Source organism: Equus caballus, chromosome 13 (genome assembly GCF_041296265.1).
Source record: "Equus caballus isolate H_3958 breed thoroughbred chromosome 13, TB-T2T, whole genome shotgun sequence".
Lineage (NCBI taxonomy): Eukaryota > Metazoa > Chordata > Mammalia > Perissodactyla > Equidae > Equus > Equus caballus.
In genome coordinates, this window is record NC_091696.1 from 11,301,877 (window position 1) to 11,320,626 (window position 18,750).

General features: G+C 61.5%; 1 protein-coding gene across 17 annotated transcripts in view; it reads left to right on the forward strand.

The window, feature by feature from the left end:
- The window catches only part of SH2B2 (SH2B adaptor protein 2), an 83,299-nt gene that overhangs the window by 1,661 nt on the left and 62,888 nt on the right, over nucleotides 1-18,750 (forward strand). For 10 of the 17 annotated variants that reach the window (XR_011424608.1, XR_011424605.1, XR_011424607.1 and 7 more), the window contains exons 2-7: nucleotides 10,129-10,883; nucleotides 14,120-14,221; nucleotides 15,937-16,028; nucleotides 17,426-17,517; nucleotides 17,626-17,790; nucleotides 18,234-18,475. Coding sequence is in view for 11 of the 17 variants with exons in the window: in XM_070231700.1 (XP_070087801.1) it covers nucleotides 10,129-10,883; nucleotides 14,120-14,221; nucleotides 15,937-16,028; nucleotides 17,426-17,517; nucleotides 17,626-17,790; nucleotides 18,234-18,475 (1,448 nt within the window). In the remaining 6 variants the exon portion in view is untranslated. Of the gene's footprint in view, nucleotides 1-169; nucleotides 440-10,128; nucleotides 10,884-14,119; nucleotides 14,222-15,936; nucleotides 16,029-17,425; nucleotides 17,518-17,625; nucleotides 17,791-18,233; nucleotides 18,476-18,750 lie in introns of those variants that run through there. The other 7 variants (XM_023655398.2, XM_023655390.2, XM_070231699.1 and 4 more) reach the window with 5 other exon arrangements.

Consider the following 18,750-nt stretch of genomic DNA (forward strand, 5'->3'; position numbering starts at 1 on the left):
GCCTCCTTCCAGAGGAAGTGAGCAGCAGCCGCCGGCGCCGCTCGGGCCCGGCGGAGGGCGGGGGGCGCGGCGCGAGGCGGACGAGGGGCGGGGCGAGGGCGGGGCGAGGGGCGGGGCGGGCCGGGGAGGCGCGCGCGGCGCGGGCGGGGGGCGCAAGGGGGAGCGGGCGGGGCGCGCGCGGCGCGGGGCTGGGCTCGGAGCGCGCGGGGCTCGGCCGCTGGGAGAGTCGAGCCGGGGCCGCGCCGGGCCCACGAGGAGCGCACTAGCCTTCGAGGTTGTGGACCAGGGAGGGAGGAGCCGCCGCCGCCGCCGGCTCCCGCCCGGAGGGAGCCCGAACCCGCCCTGGGCCATGAGCCGCCGGACCCGGGAAGCCCGGCCGCGGTCCGGGCAGCGCTCCGCCGGCGCCCCTGCCCGCCCGGCCGCAGCTGCGCGCCTGTAGGTACGGCCTGCTTGTCCTCAGTTCCCTCGTCCCCTCGTCCATCACCCCGGACCCCATCCGTCAGTCCCTAAGGGCGTGCGTGTGTGTGCGCACGGCTGCCCCGGGGAGCGCGGCCGCACGCGTCCTGGTCCGCGCGTGTCGTCTTTGTGTGCGCGGGTGGGAGGGAGCGCGGCGAGGAGATGCGCCCCGGCGGGGATCGGTTGCCAGACCGCCATCCCGGGCCGGGCGGGAGTGGCGGGAGGGGCTGAGCCGCCTCCGGAGCAGCTGCGCCCCCGTCCCCTCCTAGGGCCCAGGCCCCGCGGTTGGGCGAGAACAGCGGGCCCCCCGGAGGAGGGGTCTCTAGCCAGGGCAGAGGGGGGAGCCGGGGTCTCTTCCCTAGGCTGCGGGGGCGAGGGGAGGGCCAACCTGGAATGAGGGTGCTGGCCATGGGAGGGACCCCAGCCAGACCACTGTCAGCGGACCGGCACGCCCTCCATTCGGCCCAGGCCTTCTTTCTCACGGTCACCATTCTCGACCCGCCCACCCCGGGAGCTCTCCGGCAGCCTCCGATAGTGGGGAGGACGCCGAGGGTGCCCGAGAGGCGGGCGCCTTTAAGAAGGGGCGGGTTCGTGCCCTCCATTCAGGCCCTAGGGCCTCGGCCATTGATGAACCTGCGGGCAGCTCAGCGCGGGGCCGGGAGCCTGGCCAGACCCGCGGGCCGAGGCCAGGCCGAGGCAGGGATCCGTCCGGGGCTCCAGCAGCCCACGAAGTGAGGTCTTCAGGGGGAGAAGTCTTCAGTGAGCGGGGCCTCTCAGGAGCCGCACAGGGTGGACCGGGCAGTCTCAGGAGTGACTGTGAACATGGAAAAGGCAAAACTGTGTTCACACTGAGTTGGTGCAGGGGAGCCTCAAAGGCTAACCTGGGGTGACCCCTCTCTCTGCCTTTTGAGCCCCCATTATCTACCCTGTGAAATGGGGATGGTGCTGCCTACCTCCTAGCTGAGTGACCAGCAAGAGTGCCCACCCAACACAGGTCACTGAGCATGGGGTGAGTGAGGACCTCTGGGAGGGCAGCAGGGTGGAGGAGGTGATCTCCCCAAGAGGCTCTGGCTCCCTCTGTTGGGGATGTGGTCTGAACCCCCCTACTTTGCCCTCCACTTTGAACGAATCTTTTTCCGTCCTGGCCTCCTTGCCCCATCCAGGAGGCCACTGTTTGGAGGAGGGACCCAGAACCTTTCAACTCTAGGAACTTTGGGAGAGGTCTGGCGGTGGCACCAAGTGGCTGGTGTGGGTCAGGGCGGTTATGGGGTTCTCAGGGGCAGAGTTTCCCACAAGCTGCTTCCTTCTCCTCACCCCCTCTAGAGGGGGTGAATGATGGTGGGCAAGAGATTCTCATGCCAGGTAATGGAGTGGTTCTAAGTCATCGAATTAATACATATGCTTTTTTGTCACCTTCATTGTGAAAAATCTGTCTAGAGTTTCTAAACTCCTTACTTAGTGGGTCTCCTAGGGAGAACCCCCGCACACACTCCCAAGGGTGGGCCTCCCTAGGAGGTGTCGGAGGTGGGACCCCCACCCAGGTGGAGCCTGGGCCCCCCAGGGCTGAGCATTGGTTTCGAGCTGACTCCTGCCAGGGTAAGGACGTCTTTGCCACTTCTAATGTAGTCTTCACAACAACACTGTGGGTTTGTCACTATTATTATCTCCATCTTGCAGAGAAGGAAACAGATTGAGAGAGGTGAAATGACTTGCCCAAAGTTACTCAGCCAACAAGCCAGGCCTCCAAACCACTTCTCTCTGACAAGAGCCTGGTCCTTACCTGTTGCGCTATCTACCCATCCTGGCTTGTGGGCGCCTCGGGCCTCCTGGCGGCTGTCCCCATGGGATTCTGGTCCAGTCTTGGAGCCTGCCTCGCTTCCTGCTTCTCGCCGTCCATGTGGGACCAGAGGAGCGGTGGCAGCTTTGGAGCCTGGGGAGGTTTCTCTTCCCCCCTCATCTTGTTGGGTCTGTTTTTATGGCTGTGCTCTGTCCCAGGGGAGAGCAGGTGTGACTCCTCAACATCTAGAAGAGGTCTCAGCCCGCACCTGTTGGGCAGCGCGAGGCAGGGCATCAGTATGTGGGAGGCTCCTCTGGGTGAAGCGGGGTTTGGACCCCGTTCTTCAGATATTTCCAACACTCTGTGTGGGTATAACACCCAGCTGGGGGCTCATGGTCTGGTGGAGAAGACAGGCCACAAGCCATGTGGTGTTGTGTGTGGGGGGGGGGGTCCAGGGAGGAGGTAGGGACAGGATAAAGGGGAGCGTTCTCAAGGCCTCCATGGGCTCGGGGCCCCGCCAGCTGCTGGGGCAGAGGAGTAGAGCAGGTGGGGCAATGCCGGGCTGAGTGCTGACACTCCAAGCAGAGGACAAGCAGGGGCTGGAGGAAGAGGGTGTATTGGAGCTTGGATGTGGTGAGTTTGAGGTGCCTGGAGATCGGCCAGGCCGGGAGTTCACTTGCTCTGAGAAAGGCCGAGGGAACTTGACAAGCATCCTCAGTACCCAGAGTTCCAGCGTGCTCAGAACTGAGGGGAGGCGCTGGAGGGCTCAGTTAGGGGTCACCAGCATGTGTGTCATGAAAAAGTCAGAAGGCAGACTGGTGGGCTGAGTGGTGGGGGTCGAGGGGGCTGTCTTGCAGGTTTCAGGGGCTGGGCCAAGGGCCAGAGCTATCTGGGAGGGCTGTGAATCAGAGCCTAGGTGAGATCCATGAGACTGGGAGAGAGGGGGAGACCTCGAGGCTCAGGCCAAGGCTGAAGAGGGGTGCCTCTGCTCTGCAACCCCAGGAGGGCAGGGCCAGAGCGCCTAAAGCCATCCCCGCCTGCTCTCCACCTACAGCGCCTGTCCAGGAACTGTCCAGCACCAGGTGCTCCTGAAGGAGGATGGGCTTCCCTCAGAAGCCCCTGGGCCCTGGTGTAGCTTATGGTCCTGGGCCCTACTCCTTGCTCAGCTAACATGTGCTTCCTGCAGGGCCCAGCTTTGGGTTCCCCTGCCCTCCAGCCTGTCAGAATGCCCCCTTCTCTGAGGGTAGGCATCTCCTTTCCCGAAGCAGGACTTGGGTCCCCCACTGTGCCCTCAGAGTGAGAGCTCCCCAGGGACAGGGCCCTGTTGGGAGCATCGTGTGCTACAGAAAGGGACAGATCTGAACTTGGCTCCACGCTCTCCTCTCACCCATTCTGTGGCCCTTGACCCACCCACCTGCCTCCTGACAGGTAGCAGACAACCAGTAGAAATCCAGTGAGTGACGAGCCCCTCGCCTCCCTGGCCCGAAACCCATTCCCTCATCTGTGCAATGGGAGAATCCTCTCTTCCTGGCAGGGAAGATGTGAGGGAGAAGGGCTTTAAACAGGGGCATAGCCCATTTGGATGTGGGTCCTAGAAAGAATACCTTGGCCACACTATGGAGCATGAATTTGTTGGAGGTTGGAGCAACAGTGGGAAACAGGCTGAGGAGGAGACCTCTGCAGCCATCTGCCCAGAGCAGAGGGGAAAAAAAAGGAAACGGATGCAAGACATTTAGGAAGTAGAAGCAGAAGAGCTTTGATTTTTAAACAATTCACTTATTTCATCCTCATGACAGCCCTTTGAAGTCAGTGCTGTTATTACCCTCCGTTTGAACAGGTGAGGAAACTGAGGGCCCAGGAGCCCAAGTCACTTACCCACCGTCACATAGCCAGGAAGCAGAGGAGCTGGGATTCAAACCCGGATGGCCTGGCTCCAGATCTCAGGTTTTGAACCACTCCCCTGTCCCAACGTGTCGAATGACCAGATGTGGAGTGTGATGGGAGCAGCTGTGGGGTGCAGCTATGGGGCCCCCTATGATGGGGAGTCTGCAGGGCCCAGAGCCAGCAGGGCTTGTCAAGGTTGGGGGCATCAGTGAAAGCTAGGGGGCTCAGCAGAAGAGTTGCCACCCTCCCACAGTGTCAGAGGCTGGGAGTTGTGTGAAAGGCATGAAGGTGTGCTGGGCACAGGGCTGCTGTACCATCTTTAACAGCTGCCTTCCAGCAATGCTCCTCGGCACAGGCCTTGGGCCATGAAGCAATGTGAGTACAAGAGCAGGATGGTCCCACTTTACAGCTATGGAAACTGATGCTCAGAAAAGCCAGGACCACCTGAGTGCCCCACCTCCCCACAATCATACAGCGGCAGCATCCCAAGGGCTCTTGATGTGCACCTGTCACTAGTTAGAGCTCCCTCCCATACCCACTCTGCAGCAAAGTCCCAGCAGGTTCAAGGGTGTGAAGACCAGAAGCCATGCCCACTTCTGCCTTCTGCCAGGGTCATGGTTTGCACAGATATTCTGGTTGGGAGGGGTCGGGGAATTCCAGCCACACCCCACTCTTGCAGGAACCTTGGTTCAGAGCCTGCCCTGTGGGGAGACTTTCTGGGGGTGGGGTGAGGTGGGGAGTAGACTTGAGAACCAATGCCCAAGGACCCAAAAGTGAAAGAGAATGTGCCCTGTGTGCTGTCTGCCTCCATCTGCAGGGTAGAAGACTCAGGCAGCCAGCAGGCAGAGGTATCCTGGCTGAAGGACCGGGCTGCCCGGAGGTTGCCTCTGTCCTACAGGGGGAGGGGTGCAGAGAGAGGGCTGGAGGAGACTGTCCCACAGAGGCCAGGAGAGCAGCTGGAGGAACAGCAGGGTGGAGGATGGAAAGAGCCTTCACTGTAAAGTGCAGCGTTGAGTGGGCCGGGCCAGGCCAGTGGTCCTGAGAAGCCCAGAGGAGAGGACTCCGTGGGCATGATTGGGGCTGGCTTCCTTGAAGACAGGGAAGAGTATCTGGCATTCCTCTGAACCCCGTGATGAGTAAGGGTGCAGAAGAAGGGCGGGGCATTTTGGTGAAAGATGCTGCCCAGGGGCAGCCTGGCGGGGCAGGCTTCAGGGTACTGTGGCTAGTTGGCACTGTGGGGCCTCCTTCCATTCCCTGGGGTCACTTGTCTCCTGTGGTGGGGAGGCCGGCTCCAGCTGGGGCTCCCCAGGCCGCTGCCCACTGTGTGGTGGATCGATTGGTCACTCCTTGGCCCATTAGAGGGGGTGGCTGGGCAGCCTCATCAATATTTTAAGGAATGACCTGGCCGTGGGGTCCGGAACTGTGTGCCAGCAGGGCTGACAACTGGCTTTTTTTCTTTTCCAATTGTCAGCGCTATTTTTACCACCGGAAGGCCAGCCGCCCCCTCTCTCAGGCGTCTAACCGGGTGGGGGTGGGGGGTTCTCCCGACTGGGTTCCTGGCAGAGGGGATAGGAGAGTCTGTGGCTTGGAAAGGCAACAGGAAGGGACTCGATTAGGCTTCCCCTGCCCTCCTCATCCCCTGCCCCACCTCCCTGAAGCCCTATTCCATCCACCTGGGCCCTGGCTAGATGGGAGAAAAAAAACATTTTGCCAGGAGGAGAAGCCAGACAGCCCAGCTGAGCCTCGAAAAACCCCAGGGTGATGAATTAAGGAAGAGTGGCCTGCCCACCCAGGGCCCTGGGGAGCCAGCACCTGATCCCCGGACCCGGGTGGGCTCCCTTTATCTACAGGCCCGGTCCTCATAGAAGCCTGTGAAGGCGAGAGGCAATCACTTGCCTACCCGTGGTCCCAGTGGGGTGACAGTGGGACCCCGGTCTTCAGTGTCCAAGGGCCGTGACAGTCAGGGACCCCTAGAAGCCACTGCTCCAGCCCCACATTTTTTTGATAAGAAGGCAAGGCAGAGCACAGATTTCCCACTGCCCAAGCAGACGCTGTCCCGCAGGACACTGACTCAGCAGGTCTTCTCTTGCTCCCTGGGGCTGTAGTAGGAGGAGCTGGGACCCTGCCCACAGAAGCAAGAGGGCCAAGGACCACAGGGACTGTGAGAGCTCAGGGAGGGAGGGCGTGTAGGGGGAAGAATTCCTGGAAGAAGAGAGGGTTTTACACAGTTTCAAGGCCAAGTAGAATTTGAACAATGGCATGCGCTGCATAATGACATGTCGGTCAACAAGGACTACATATACGACGGTGGTCCCCTGAGATCAGTACCATGTAGCCTAGGTGTGTAATGGGCTATCCCATCTATGTTTGTGTAAGTGCACGCTATGACGTTCACACCACGATGAAACCGCCTAACGACGCATTTCTCAGAATGCATCCCGGTCGTCAAGTGACGTGCAACTGTACCGGGCAGAGTGAGGAAGGCAGTCCAGGCAGGAGAGGAGGACACAGGGAAAGACTGAGGTGGGAGTTCCCAAGGAATCCCTGGCGGAGGGAGAGCCCGAGCCAGCTGGATTCAACTCAGAAAACTTCCAGGCCAGTCCGGACAGTGGGGGCTGGGTAACTTTATCCACCCTGCTTCTGGTACCTCGGGGTTCCCCTCCCTCTAAAGCCGAGCCCTCTTCCCTGTGCCTTGGAGCCCCCCCTTCGCAGAGACCCATGTCTGGGCCTCAGTCTCCCCATCTGTAACTAGATGTGGGGCTCCCTGCGGGCTCTGCTGCTTGCAACTTTTATCTCTGGCTGCTCAACCCCTGCAACACAGAAGTTCTGGCTGGACCCAGGGGACACCAAGGGCTGCTGTGCTGGGCATCAGACCCATAGGCCCCTGGCCAGCCAGCAAGCGTGGGTGGGAGAGGTGAAAGCAGGCCCAGCCTCCCAGGGCCTCCGAGGCCAGCTCCTGCCTGGGACCTGGCCACAGCCACCATACCCTTGGCAGATTCCTCTGAGTGGCACCCCTACCCCAGTGAGAGTGAGCTGGGACCTCCCTGTGAGAGCCTCTCTCCAGGGCCCTGTCCCTCCACTCTGCCCCTCCTCCCTGCCAGGGATATTCCCAGCCTGCAAGAAGAGTGGAGGGGATGGGGGTTGATCCCTGAAGATGCAGCACGGGGACCAACTTCCTCCCTCTTCCCATCTGCCCCGTGTGGGGGCATAATTATGTCAAACAGAGGCGTCCACATTTCATGCTTGCTCCCGTGCTGGCCCTTCCCAGGCTGCCATGTCACCCGGTCTTACCTTCCTGGTGGTCCCAGTGGTCCATGGGGAGCACTGCCCTGCTGAGTAAATGGATGGGCTTGGAGCACACAGACAGGGCCTCCTGGCGTTAGCTGCAGGGCTTCTCCCTGACTCTCACCCCCCAAAATGCGCCCTGTCCGCAGGTCAGGCCACAGCTGCGGCTCTCCACCTTCCCTGGAGGCCTCGGTGGTGGTGGCACGTGCGTTCCTGCCTCCACCCCACTCCTGGCATGTGACTCAGGGCTGCCTTCTGCCCCCAAAGGGTGCCTATGCCAGATGGGGACTCAGACATGGAAACGGACACCTGGAATACCCTGCAGTTGGCCCCTTGCTAGAGGGATGGACAGGAGGGGACTGTGGGAGCTCAGAGGAGACACTCATGCCACCTGGGCAGGGGAGGCATGGAGAGGTCGGGGAAGGCTTCCTGGAGGAAGAGGCCCTTGGATTAATTATTGAAGGATGAGTAGGAGTTAGCCAGATGGAGAAAGGAGGAAGAGCAGGGCAGGAAAAAGGCCCAGCATGAGCCACGCTCATGGGTGCCTCAGCCTCCCTTCTCCCAGCCCCGCCCCCCATGTCCTGACAAGTCTTCCTCCAAGTTGTTGCTCACGCCTGCAGTGAGGTCACTCTGCAGCCTCCATACGGGCCCCGCCTCCCCTAGGAAACCTTCTTAACTCCCTGCTCCCCTCACCCCCAATACCAGGGCAGGAGTCTCCGAGGAGACCTGCTGGTTTGCAGAACTGTCCTCTGTGCTTAGTGGCCTCATCAAGTGGCCCCTTTCCTCCCTGGGCTGTCCTGTGGTTATTGACTGCAGATCATGGCGAGGCTGCCCCAAGGTGAGAGGGAATTCCCACGGTGCCCTGTGGCCCAGAGGCCCCACGGATGATCTCACAGAAGTAGGGCAGCTATTTTTACCGGCGTTTAATTACAGAGTTGGGATCCCAGGTCAGAGATGAGATGGTGCTTCCAGGGGCTGTGAGGGGAGGGCCATGCCAGGAGATGGGGGGGGCTCCTGGGAGGGCAGGCGGCGGCGTGACCCTGCTCTCAGTGCCCCTAATGCTAGACAGGCCCCCTCAGATAGGGGCTCCCCAGGGCAGGGCCTAACCACATCACCCCACTTATTCTCCCCGCGTGATTTTCACCCTGGCCCGGGAGGCAGGGGGGATGCATAAAGCCAATGGGCTGGGCCTGCGCCCCAGGGCTGATGCCATCTTAGGGAGGAGGAGGCAAGGCCCCCAAATGACTGGACACACACCCTATAGTTTGATGATCCAGGGTGATCAAGGACGGAGGGCCCTGGGAAGAGAAGGAGGCAGCTGGGTGAGGGGATGGCTGGGATTCTGGAGTGGGGCCTCTTCAGGAAGGTGGGATTGGATGGGAGGTCTGGAGGGGCAGGAGGGCAGGAGGCGGGAACACAAGTAGAGCGGGCAGGCCGAGAAGTCTGAGGAGCAGCACCTTCCATGCCAGGAGGACAAATTGGTCATACTGGATCCATACCGGGAGGTGACCCCTAGGCCTGGAGTCAGGGCAAGAATCCCAGGCCCGTCACTCACAAGCTGTGAGTTCTCAGGCCCCAAGTGAGGGCTTAGGCACCGACGGCTGTGACACACCTGGGGTGCTGAACACATTCATTTCTTCATTTATTCATTCAGTGTTTACTGATCACCTGCCATGTGCCCAGCATGGGGGACACAGCCACTTAGAAGACTCAAAATCCCTGCCTTGTGGAGCTGGCATTCTCAGGGGAAGGGTGCGGTGGGGTGTTGGGGTAGGACAACACAACCAAGTGAGTGAATAAATGGTATGTCAGGTGGGGCTGCCTGCACTGCTGGAGCAGGAGGATTTCTTATTCTCAGTAGGGTGGTGGTCAAGAAAGGCTATCGGAAACCGGAAGGAAATGAGAGAGTGTGGGAAAAGAACATTCCAGGCAAGGGCAAGAGAGAAGGGCAAGTGCAAAGGCCCTGGGGTGGGACCCAGCTGCAGCCAGAGCAGAGTGGGCAAGGAGAAGAGTGGCAGGAGATAAGCTCAGAGAGGTAAATGGAGGCAGACCAGGTGAGGCCTTGGGGGCCATCGGTAGGACTCTGGCTCTTACGCTGAGTGGAATGGGAGCCATTGCAAGATTTTGAGCAGAAGAGGAACTGATCTGTCTTATGTTTTAAAAATGATGACTGGGTTCCTGGGTGGAGAACAGACCATAGAGGGGTGAGGTCAGGTTTCCGGGGCCCAGTGGAGAGGCTGCTAAAGGAGTGAAAGCAAGAGAAGGGGTTCTGAGGGTCCCTGGACAGCAGCCTGGACCAGGAGGAGGGGGGCAGGGGTTGGGCTCTTGGCGTATTTCACAGACAGAGCCATGAGCATTGCACATGACTTCTTCCTGTGCACCAGGCTGTGGGGGTCCTCAGAAGTTACCTAGGAAAGCATGGGGACCCCACTTCAAGGCACCTGTCGTCCCAGCGTCCTTGGCCAGCCCCAGGAATGACCTCGGGGTTCCCTGAGGCTGCTGTTTGAAGAAGGGGCTCCCCTCTTGCAGACACTGCTTCGGCCTCCCTGGCTGTCCTCTTCACACGCTGGCGCTGCTCCGAATGGCTGCATGTTGTAGCCGCCGCCCACCACACTCATGCAGACACACACAGCCCCAGGGAGCCCTGGGGGAGCTAGCCACGGTGGGGGGACAGGGGCGCTCTGATCAGACGTCAGAAGCTCACTCCGCGCCCTTCTCGCCTGCAGCCGCAGGGGGCTGCGATGGGACGGGAGCCATGAATGGTGCCGCCCCAGGCCCCGCCGCCGCCGCCGCCCCGGTCCCGGTCCCGGTCCCGGTCCCGGACTGGCGGCAGTTCTGCGAGCTGCACGCGCAGGCGGCCGCCGTGGATTTTGCGCACAAGTTCTGCCGCTTCCTGCGCGACAACCCGGCCTACGACACGCCCGACGCTGGAGCCTCCTTCTCCCGCCACTTTGCCGCCAACTTCCTGGACGTCTTCGGCGAGGAGGTGCGCCGCGTGCTGGTGGCCGCGCCGGCGTCCCCCGGGGCCATGGAGCCCGAGGCGGCGGGGCCCCCGGCGCTCAAGGCGGCGGCGTACGGCCACTCGCGGAGCTCGGAGGACGTGTCGGCGCACGCGGCGGCCAAGGCCCGCGTCCGCAAGGGCTTCTCGCTGCGCAACATGAGCCTGTGCGTGATGGACGGCGTGCGCGACATGTGGCACCGGCGCGCCTCGCCCGAGCCCGACGTGGGGGCCGCCCCGCGGGCCGCCGAGCCCCCGGCCGAGCCGCGTGACAAGTGGACGCGGCGCCTGCGGCTGTCGCGGACGCTGGCGGCCAAGGTGGAGCTGGTGGACATCCAGCGCGAGGGAGCGCTGCGCTTCATGGTGGCCGACGACGCGGCCGCGGGCCCCGGGGGCACCGCGCAGTGGCAGAAGTGCCGCCTGCTGCTGCGCAGAGCCGTGGCCGGTGAGCGCTTCCGCCTCGAGTTCTTCGTGCCACCCAAGGTGAGCGCCAACCCCCACCCTGGGTGACGGCGGAGGGGCGTGGGCAGGGGCTTTGGGGACCGCACTGCCTGGTCTGGTTGGCGGGACGGAGTATTCAGTGTCAGGAACCTGGGATGTAGGCCCCACTCTGCCTTTCCAACAAATGACCTCTCAAGCTCTCTTTCCCTGCCTGCCAGGTGTGGGAAGGACTCTCTGGCTGCAGGAGGGGTTCCGGGGTACTGTTCTTGGTGATGGGAGAGAACCTGGCTGCCTGCCTCCCTCTTCCGCTCCTGGGGCCTCTGGGTGGCTGGAGCCTTCCAGAGAGGAGGCCTTTGGGGATGGGGCAGGGAGCGACAGTGGCACACTCAGAGAGGCCCCCCTCGCCCAGAGGTCTGCAGCTGGCTCCGTGGAATCTGCTGGTCTCCAGCTTGGCCGCCAGGCCAAAGCCAAGCCCCTACCTGGTTGGCCCTTTTCTGACCCGGGTTTCAAACGCTAGGTTTCTAGCTGTCACCAGCATTGCTGCTCACCTGAGTGCACCGTTCCCACCCTTGCCCTGGGGGCAGCTTTGGGTCTCATCCAGGACAGCAAACCTGCCTTGTCTGGAAAGTGGGAGTACGTGTAATAACAGTGCTCGCTTTCCTAGAGCCCACTGCATGTCAGGCCCTCAGTCTGGGAGACAGGCTCATGGTCTCAGTGTCCAGCAAGGTAAGTGTCGTGGTCCCCAGGTCACAGAAGAGAAAACAAACGAATACTCAGAGAGGGAGTGTGGCCTGCCCAAAGTCACACGGCTGGTAGGTGGCAGAGCTGGGCTAATTTTACCCACCACCCTGGTGGTCCTGGGAATGAAAGGAGCGTGGAGGTGGGAGCTCCTTGTACACTGGGAGGCTGGGAAAGGTGGGAGGTTGTGCTGGCGCAGCAGCCAGCAGCACCCCCAGGAACCACCCAGGGCTCCACCCACCTCTGGGCCCACTCTGTCCCCAGGTGCCTTCAGCCATCCTGAGTCTCTGCTCTTTCTCCATCTCCCAGGCTGTCAGGACCCTGGGTGCTCCTCCTGTCCTCTCTCTGGAGGTGCAGGGTATGGGCTCCCCAAGGCTGGATGCCCATGAGCCCCACCATGAGAGGTGACTTCCCAGGGACACACTTTACTCTCTGAAGAGCTTTCTCTCCAAGTCTCAGGACCTGCAGACTTCCCAAGGGCGGAATGTGCCCCCACCTTTAGGTCCCTGAGAGGAATCATAGAGCACGAAGCCCAACTCCACCGCTTGTCACACAGGGAGCCCAAGGCCCAGGGAGGGCTGGGGAGTAGGATGGACTTTGTCCAGGGTCACCCAGAGGTCAGAGGCACAGGCCTAGGGCTTCACCGCCTCGCCTGCCTCTGGGCCCTGAATGACAGTCGCAGCTGCGGGGCTGTAAATAGCTGCGTCGCTGCCCTCCGGGGAGGGAATGCAGCAGCTGGTGCCTTCTCCCTTAGTCCCTCCCGGCCACCATTCACCCCTGGCAGAGGGCAGAGCTCTTGAGGGGCCACTTTCCCAACCTCTGAGGAAGGCGGGTGCGTTCCTTCCGGTGATCTAGCCTCAGACCCCCCTTTTGTCATGCAAATGTCTGAATTCAGGAGTGAGTCCCTGTGGGAAGGTGGCTCCTACCACAGCAAGGGCTCCTGGTGAGTTTCCCAAATGTGCTGGGTCCCAGGGTGAGCAAGCCCCCAAGGCACCCCTGCTGACACCCCCACTACCTTTTAGCCGCCTTCTCCCACCCACAGTCCACGTCTCCTCTTGCCCCTGGAGGCAGAGCTGCATTCTTGGAGCTGACAGGAGCTTGGGGTCTGCAGCTCAGGGGCTCTTTCCTTGGGGTCCTCAGACTTCCCTCTCACACAGCCCCATGAGTCAGGTCTCCAGCCTTCTGCCCCCTCATCCTGCAGGAAGAGTCTCCTGGACCCCAGGTCCCCTCATAGCCCTGTGCCAGACCAGCCCTGGGGACCCTTTGCCATTGGGGAGCCACCAGGAGGCTGGCATTTGCAGGACTGGATGGTAACAATGGGGTGAACACTAGGTGCTGTGGGGCCATAGGCGGTTTTGGAAGCACGAGTTGTGTGAGCAAAGGCCTGGAGTCTGAAACAACCCGATGGTTCTGTCCAGGGAAGTGGGAGCAGTGGGGTGTGGCTGGAGCAGGGTGAAGGCAGTGGGGCCAGGTCACGCAGGCCTTAAACGCCGGGCAGAGGGACCAGCGCCTGTGGCCAGCGGGAGCCCGGCCGAAGCCCAGTCCAGGCCTGCCCTGTGGACCCCTCTCAGCTCCACCCACTCCAGGACTGTGGCCCCTGCCCCAGGGGCTGGTGTGATGGCCTGCCAAGGTCAGCCGAGCCCCTCGGTCACGGCTCCAAGCCCAGCCCTGCGCCCACTGGATGGCAGCCAGTGCTGCCAGGAATTCCCATCCGCCTGCCCACCCGACGTGTGGCCCTTCCCTTTCCTCCTGAGAAAGTCCCTGTCCCAGAGCCCAAGCCCTGCCGGGAATCTCAGTCTCAAGCCAGCCCTGGTTGGGGGGAGTGGGGGGGGGCCCTCGGACCATGGCCAGGAGCTTTGGGGCAGAATGGGAGGGCCAGGCGCATGGTGCCCCCCCTGGAGCCCTGACAGCTCACCCTGGTTAAACCCCACGCTAGGCCCTTTTCCTCCACCTGGAGACATGTCCCTGCCTGGCTCCAGGAGCCCCATTCTGAGTCGGGGGCTCCAGAGCTGAGCTCTGGAAAGTCTGGTCTAAAGGAGGAGACCAGCATTTTTCTTTTAAATGCACTAGAATAGACTAGAAAATACCATACTCCATCACACACAGTCAGGGTAAATATTGTCAGGTGAAACCCTTGTTTCAGAGATATTTTTGCCTATGTGTGTACTGGGTCACAAGGTCAGATGTATTTCTTACTATGGGTCAAGGTCAACAATGTGAAACCCAGAGATCTGGTGGGTGCCCTGGGCAGAAAGGCAGCCTGGGCGGAGTTCAGCCCTCAGGGCTTACAGGTGGGAGATCCAGATGTTAGTGCCAGCTCTGTCCCCGAATTGCTGTGTGACTTTATGGGGAGGTCCCTTTGTTTCCCAGAAACTCCCTCAGCTTACCCATCTGTGAAATGGGGATTGGAACACCTCCAGGCCTGAGCTGCATGGCGTTCTGGGCTGAGGGCTGCTCTGACCTCTGGGAGGAGGGGAGGGGAGAGGGTTTCAGGAGGCCCTGGGGCCTCTCTCTCACTGCCCCTTCCTCTGGCCCCCCAGGCCTCCAAGCCCAAGGTCAGCATCCCTCTCTCGGCCATCATCGAGGTCCGCACCACGATGCCCCTGGAGATGCCAGAGAAGGACAACACGTTCGTGCTCAAGGTGAGCCCCACCCCGGGCCCCGCAGATCCTCTGGCTGCCCCAGGCCACCTCCCTCACGGTGGCACAGCTTGAGGTCACTGTAGGGGGTGTGAGGGTAAGGGGTAAGGGCGGTGGGGAGGGAGCCCTGATGGGGGACCAGGACCCTCAACAGATATCTAGCACATAGCTAGGTTTTCCATCTGGACTTAGTCTCTAAAGCCAAGTGCCCAGGTGTCCCCACCCCCTGGGCCTCTGTTCCCATTTCCTCCTGGGCCTGGGTGAAGGTCTTCTGGGTTTCACTTCCTCCCCTCCCTTCCCCCACCGCGGCCAATACACGCCCACTACCCACCCCCCGGGTGGGAACGGTCACCAGCCTGCAGCAGGTATGCAAATGTTCCTGTCATAGGGTACTGGAGTGTGGGAACCCGCCTGGTCCCACAGAGGGCACAAAAACGCAGAGGGTGGGCGGCCAGGCACCCTGGTGGGTCTGGGGGCAGCTCGTCCTTTTCCCAGGCCCCATGTCACCGGGGTGGCCTCCTCGGGTTGCTGAGGACACGGCTCCAGGCTGCCAGGGCTGTCGCCCTGGGCCTCCTCAAAGGATTAGAGGGTGTTCGTGAGGCCAAGTCCTCAAGGAGGCCTGGCCTTGTTCTGCCCACCCAAAGCTACACGGAGCCCCCACCCTCCCCTCCAGGCTCCTGGCTGGGCTTATGTTTTTACCCATCCCTATTTGCTTAGTCACGAACTCCCTTATTTATTTAGCAAACATTTGCCAACCCCATACCCTGAGTCACCCCAGGCTGGGAGCTGGGGACACAGCCCCTCCCTGCCTGGCATTCTTATCTGCCGGGCAAGACAGGTCCACAGCCTCACCCCCCACTCTGCTGCTGCTCATGCTTAGCAACCCTGAGGCAGAGGGTTCACCTGCTGGCCCACTCCAGGCCTCAGTTTCCCCATCTGTTCAGAGAGGGGTTGAAGGCGGTCCCTGCATTTTAACTGAGGGACACACAGGAAACTGAGAGCACAGGACCTTGGCTTCACAGAGACCTGGGTCAGGTCCCAGCGCTGCTGCTGAGTGCTGCTGTGACTTGGAGCAAGTTACTTGACCTCTCTGACCCTGTCTTTTCATCTGTACCATGGGGAATACATGTCGCCTCCCTCACAGGGCTGCTGAGAGGAGGTCATCAGACAACATTTGTGGAGGGTGCCGCTCGGCCTGGCCCACAGCAGGGGCTGCCTCCTCTCTTCCCTTCTGGAGGCTGTTTATCCCAGGGCGTGGCCACAGAAGTGGCGTTCCAGGCACAAAGGTGTGGGAGTCCCTCACCTCAGTGTGCCGGGCCAGCGGGCCCCTCAGTTGACTTGACGGTTGTGGTACCCGGGCATGGGTTGGGGATGCTGGGCCACCCATCGCTTCCCCAGCCAACATGGCCGCCTCAGAAGCTGCACCTCCAGGGCCTGAGGACCTGAGGTCCACGGGGCTGGACGTCATCCCCAGTGATCCCCAGTGGTAGGCCTGGGAGGGTGGGACTGCTGAGAAGATGGGCTGCCACTCCACCCTGGGAGCCTGGCCTAGGCTTGGGGTGGTGCCTGATGGTGACCCCACTGTCCTCAGGGCTGCTCACCCTAGTGAGATGCCGACGGGGAATGGGGCTGAGCCATTTCTCCTGGGGTCCGGAGCCCCCTGCTGAGGGTAGAGGAAGTCAGGGTGCTGACTGATCTGGACTGGCCACCCCCTCCAGGTGGAGAACGGAGCAGAGTACATCCTGGAGACCATCGACTCCCTGCAGAAGCACTCATGGGTGGCTGACATCCAGGGCTGCGTGGATCCCGGGTGAGTGCCCAAGCCACCCTAGCATGGGTGGCCGAGGTGGGGGCCGGACTGGGGTGTGCCCTTGGCCCAGCCTTCACAGGGAGCAGCCTTCCGGTGAGGGCAGGAGCTGAGCTCGAGAAATGGACTTGTCTCATGACAATCCTATGCAAGTCGGTGCTGGCCAGGATCAGCCGTACCCCCACCCCCACCCTCGCCCCAGCAGGCTCTGAGGCCCGCTCTGCAGGGCCAGGGCCTGGGGACCTGGAAGGAAATCGGACCAAGTCTTGTCCTCACCCAAGGGGAGCCTGAGATCACTAAGAGTTAGCCAGTGATGGGGAGAGCCTGAGAGGCCGGGCATGGACCAACAGAGGGGAGACCCCTTGCCCAGCCCTGGAGCTCAGAGACGGTCTGTGGGTAGAAGTGCTCGCTGTCTCCGAGGCTTAAAGAAAGAGTGGGCCTGAGCCAGCAGAGAGGGTTGTGGCTGTGGGAGGGCAGAGAGAACAGCCCAGCCAAAGGTATGGAGGCGTGCCAGAATTTGGGACTCACAGGGGACGTCAAGGCCTTCGGGTAGCTAGAATTAGGGCTGGTGAGGAGGGGACTCCATGAGAGCCCAGGAAGATGGTAGGTCGGGGGCAGTGGGGAGCCATGGTTAGTAATAAGCAGAGGGCAGCCAGGGTCAGCTGTGTAAGGAAGAGCAGCAGGGAGGCTGGCTGCACCATCCAGGAGCCATCCAAAGCCAGGAGGAGGAGGGGCAGGCGGGCCGGCACAGAGCATTTGGCAACAGCTCATCAGGCTAATGGGGTGAGCCAAGCCCGGGGGGAGGGGCTGCTGCTCTCTAATTAACAGCTTCATTTAAGGCAGCACAATTAAAGTCCTCAGTGCATCTCAGGCCCCCAATCCCCGAAGTGCTTGTAATCCCTGCCTTGCCACCCTCCCCGCCATGTGCTCTGCAGACTTTCCCCAGCCCCTGCAAAGGTGAACCACACTTTACAGCATTTCAGAGCTGGCGGGGACCCAGACACCCCGTGTCACAGACGGGGAGACAGAGGCCCAGGGCAGGGAAGGGAGCTGCCGTGGCCCCCCCACCACCATGCCCTGCCACCATTTGAGGGACTCCGTGGGATCCCAGGAGGAGGCCAGCCCCTTGTGGGTTAGTGGCCAGGGGTCGTGGGCCCTCAAGGAGGACTGCGCCCACTTGGAGACCTCTCCATATGGCCCCATCACTCTCATGGTGGCCACAGAGCAAGCTGAGGGAGTGACAGAGGGACATGGGGGCACAGGTACCCCAGGAGAGCAGAGGGCAGGATAGGGCTGATGCTGGCTGTGGAACTGTCAGCCACGGCCTGGCTCCATGAGCAGCCCGTGGTCCTTGTCTGTGTCCCACAGCAGGACATGGTTGTGCTTTGTTGCCTCCACAGGGACAGCGAGGAAGACACCGAGCCCTCCTGTGCCCGGGGAGGCTGTCTGGCCAGCCGCATGGCCTCCTGCAGCTGTGAGCTCCTGACGGACGGTAGGTGCGGGCAGAGATGGCTGGAGTGACGGAGGGCAGGGTTAGAGGGAGTGGTCACTCAGAGATGGCCAGACCAACAGATGTGCTTCTTACCTGCCACTTCTCCAGCAGTGGACCCGGCCCGGCCCCCAGAGACAACAGCAGCTGTGGTGACAGCCCCGCATAGCCGAGCTCGAGATGCAGTCAGCGAGTCCCTGGTCCATGTCCCACTGGAGACCTTCCTAGAGACCCTGGAATCCCCAGGCGGCAGTGGTGGCGACAGCAATAACACAGGTGCAGTGGGGGCTGTCCCTGCCCCTCCTTCCTGCACCCCACCCCTGGCCACAGGCACCCAAGGGCTCCCCCCAGAGCCCCTCCTGAGCCTCAGAAGCTGTGACATTTCATCTCATGGGGTCCTTTGCTCAGTGCCTCAGTACTTCAGGCTTTTGTAGGCCAGACCAGGAATGTGACTCCTCCCACAGGCCCTGGTTCCAACAGAAAATGCTCAGAGACAGGGATGCAAAGGGTCAGAACCAAGGGTTGGGGACAAGAAGCCTTTGATTTGTCCCTGTGTTTTTTGCTGACTTAGAGAGTAACCCCAGGATAGTCCTCTCTGTGCCTCAGTTTACCTCATATGCTTTCCTAGGGGGTTGGGTCAGCACCCTGTCTTGTTCTGACAGCGTTTTACATGCAAAAAGCCAACAAGATGTTGCATCCCTTCTCTCATTTATGTGCAGCCCCACGCCCCTCACACTGTCATCCCTCTGCAGGGGAGGAGGGAGCAGAGCCGGAGCCGGAGGCCGAGCCCGCGCTGGAGCTGTCCGACTACCCCTGGTTCCACGGCACGCTGTCACGGGTCAGGGCGGCTCAGCTGGTGCTGGCGGGGGGGCCCCGGAGCCACGGCCTCTTCGTGATCCGCCAGAGTGAGACTCGGCCGGGGGAGTACGTGCTGACCTTCAACTTCCAGGGCAAGGCCAAGGCAAGTGTTTAGAGTCGGGGGCGCAGGGGCCGACTAGCCAGCCCTGCGGGGAGGGACCAGGGTAGCCCTGAGCAGTAGGTGTGGCATGACTTCCCACAGGCCTGCTCTTTGAACCGCCCGCATCCCTCCCACACCTCTGAGAGGTGCAGTCCGCCCCAGGCACGGCTTCCTCGCTATCCGGATGGCGAAGTCACCTGCTGGTGGCCGAGCCCACAGGCAGCCGGGTCCTTCTGAGGATTTAATTTTGACCCTGTGCAGTGAGGATTACTTTGCAC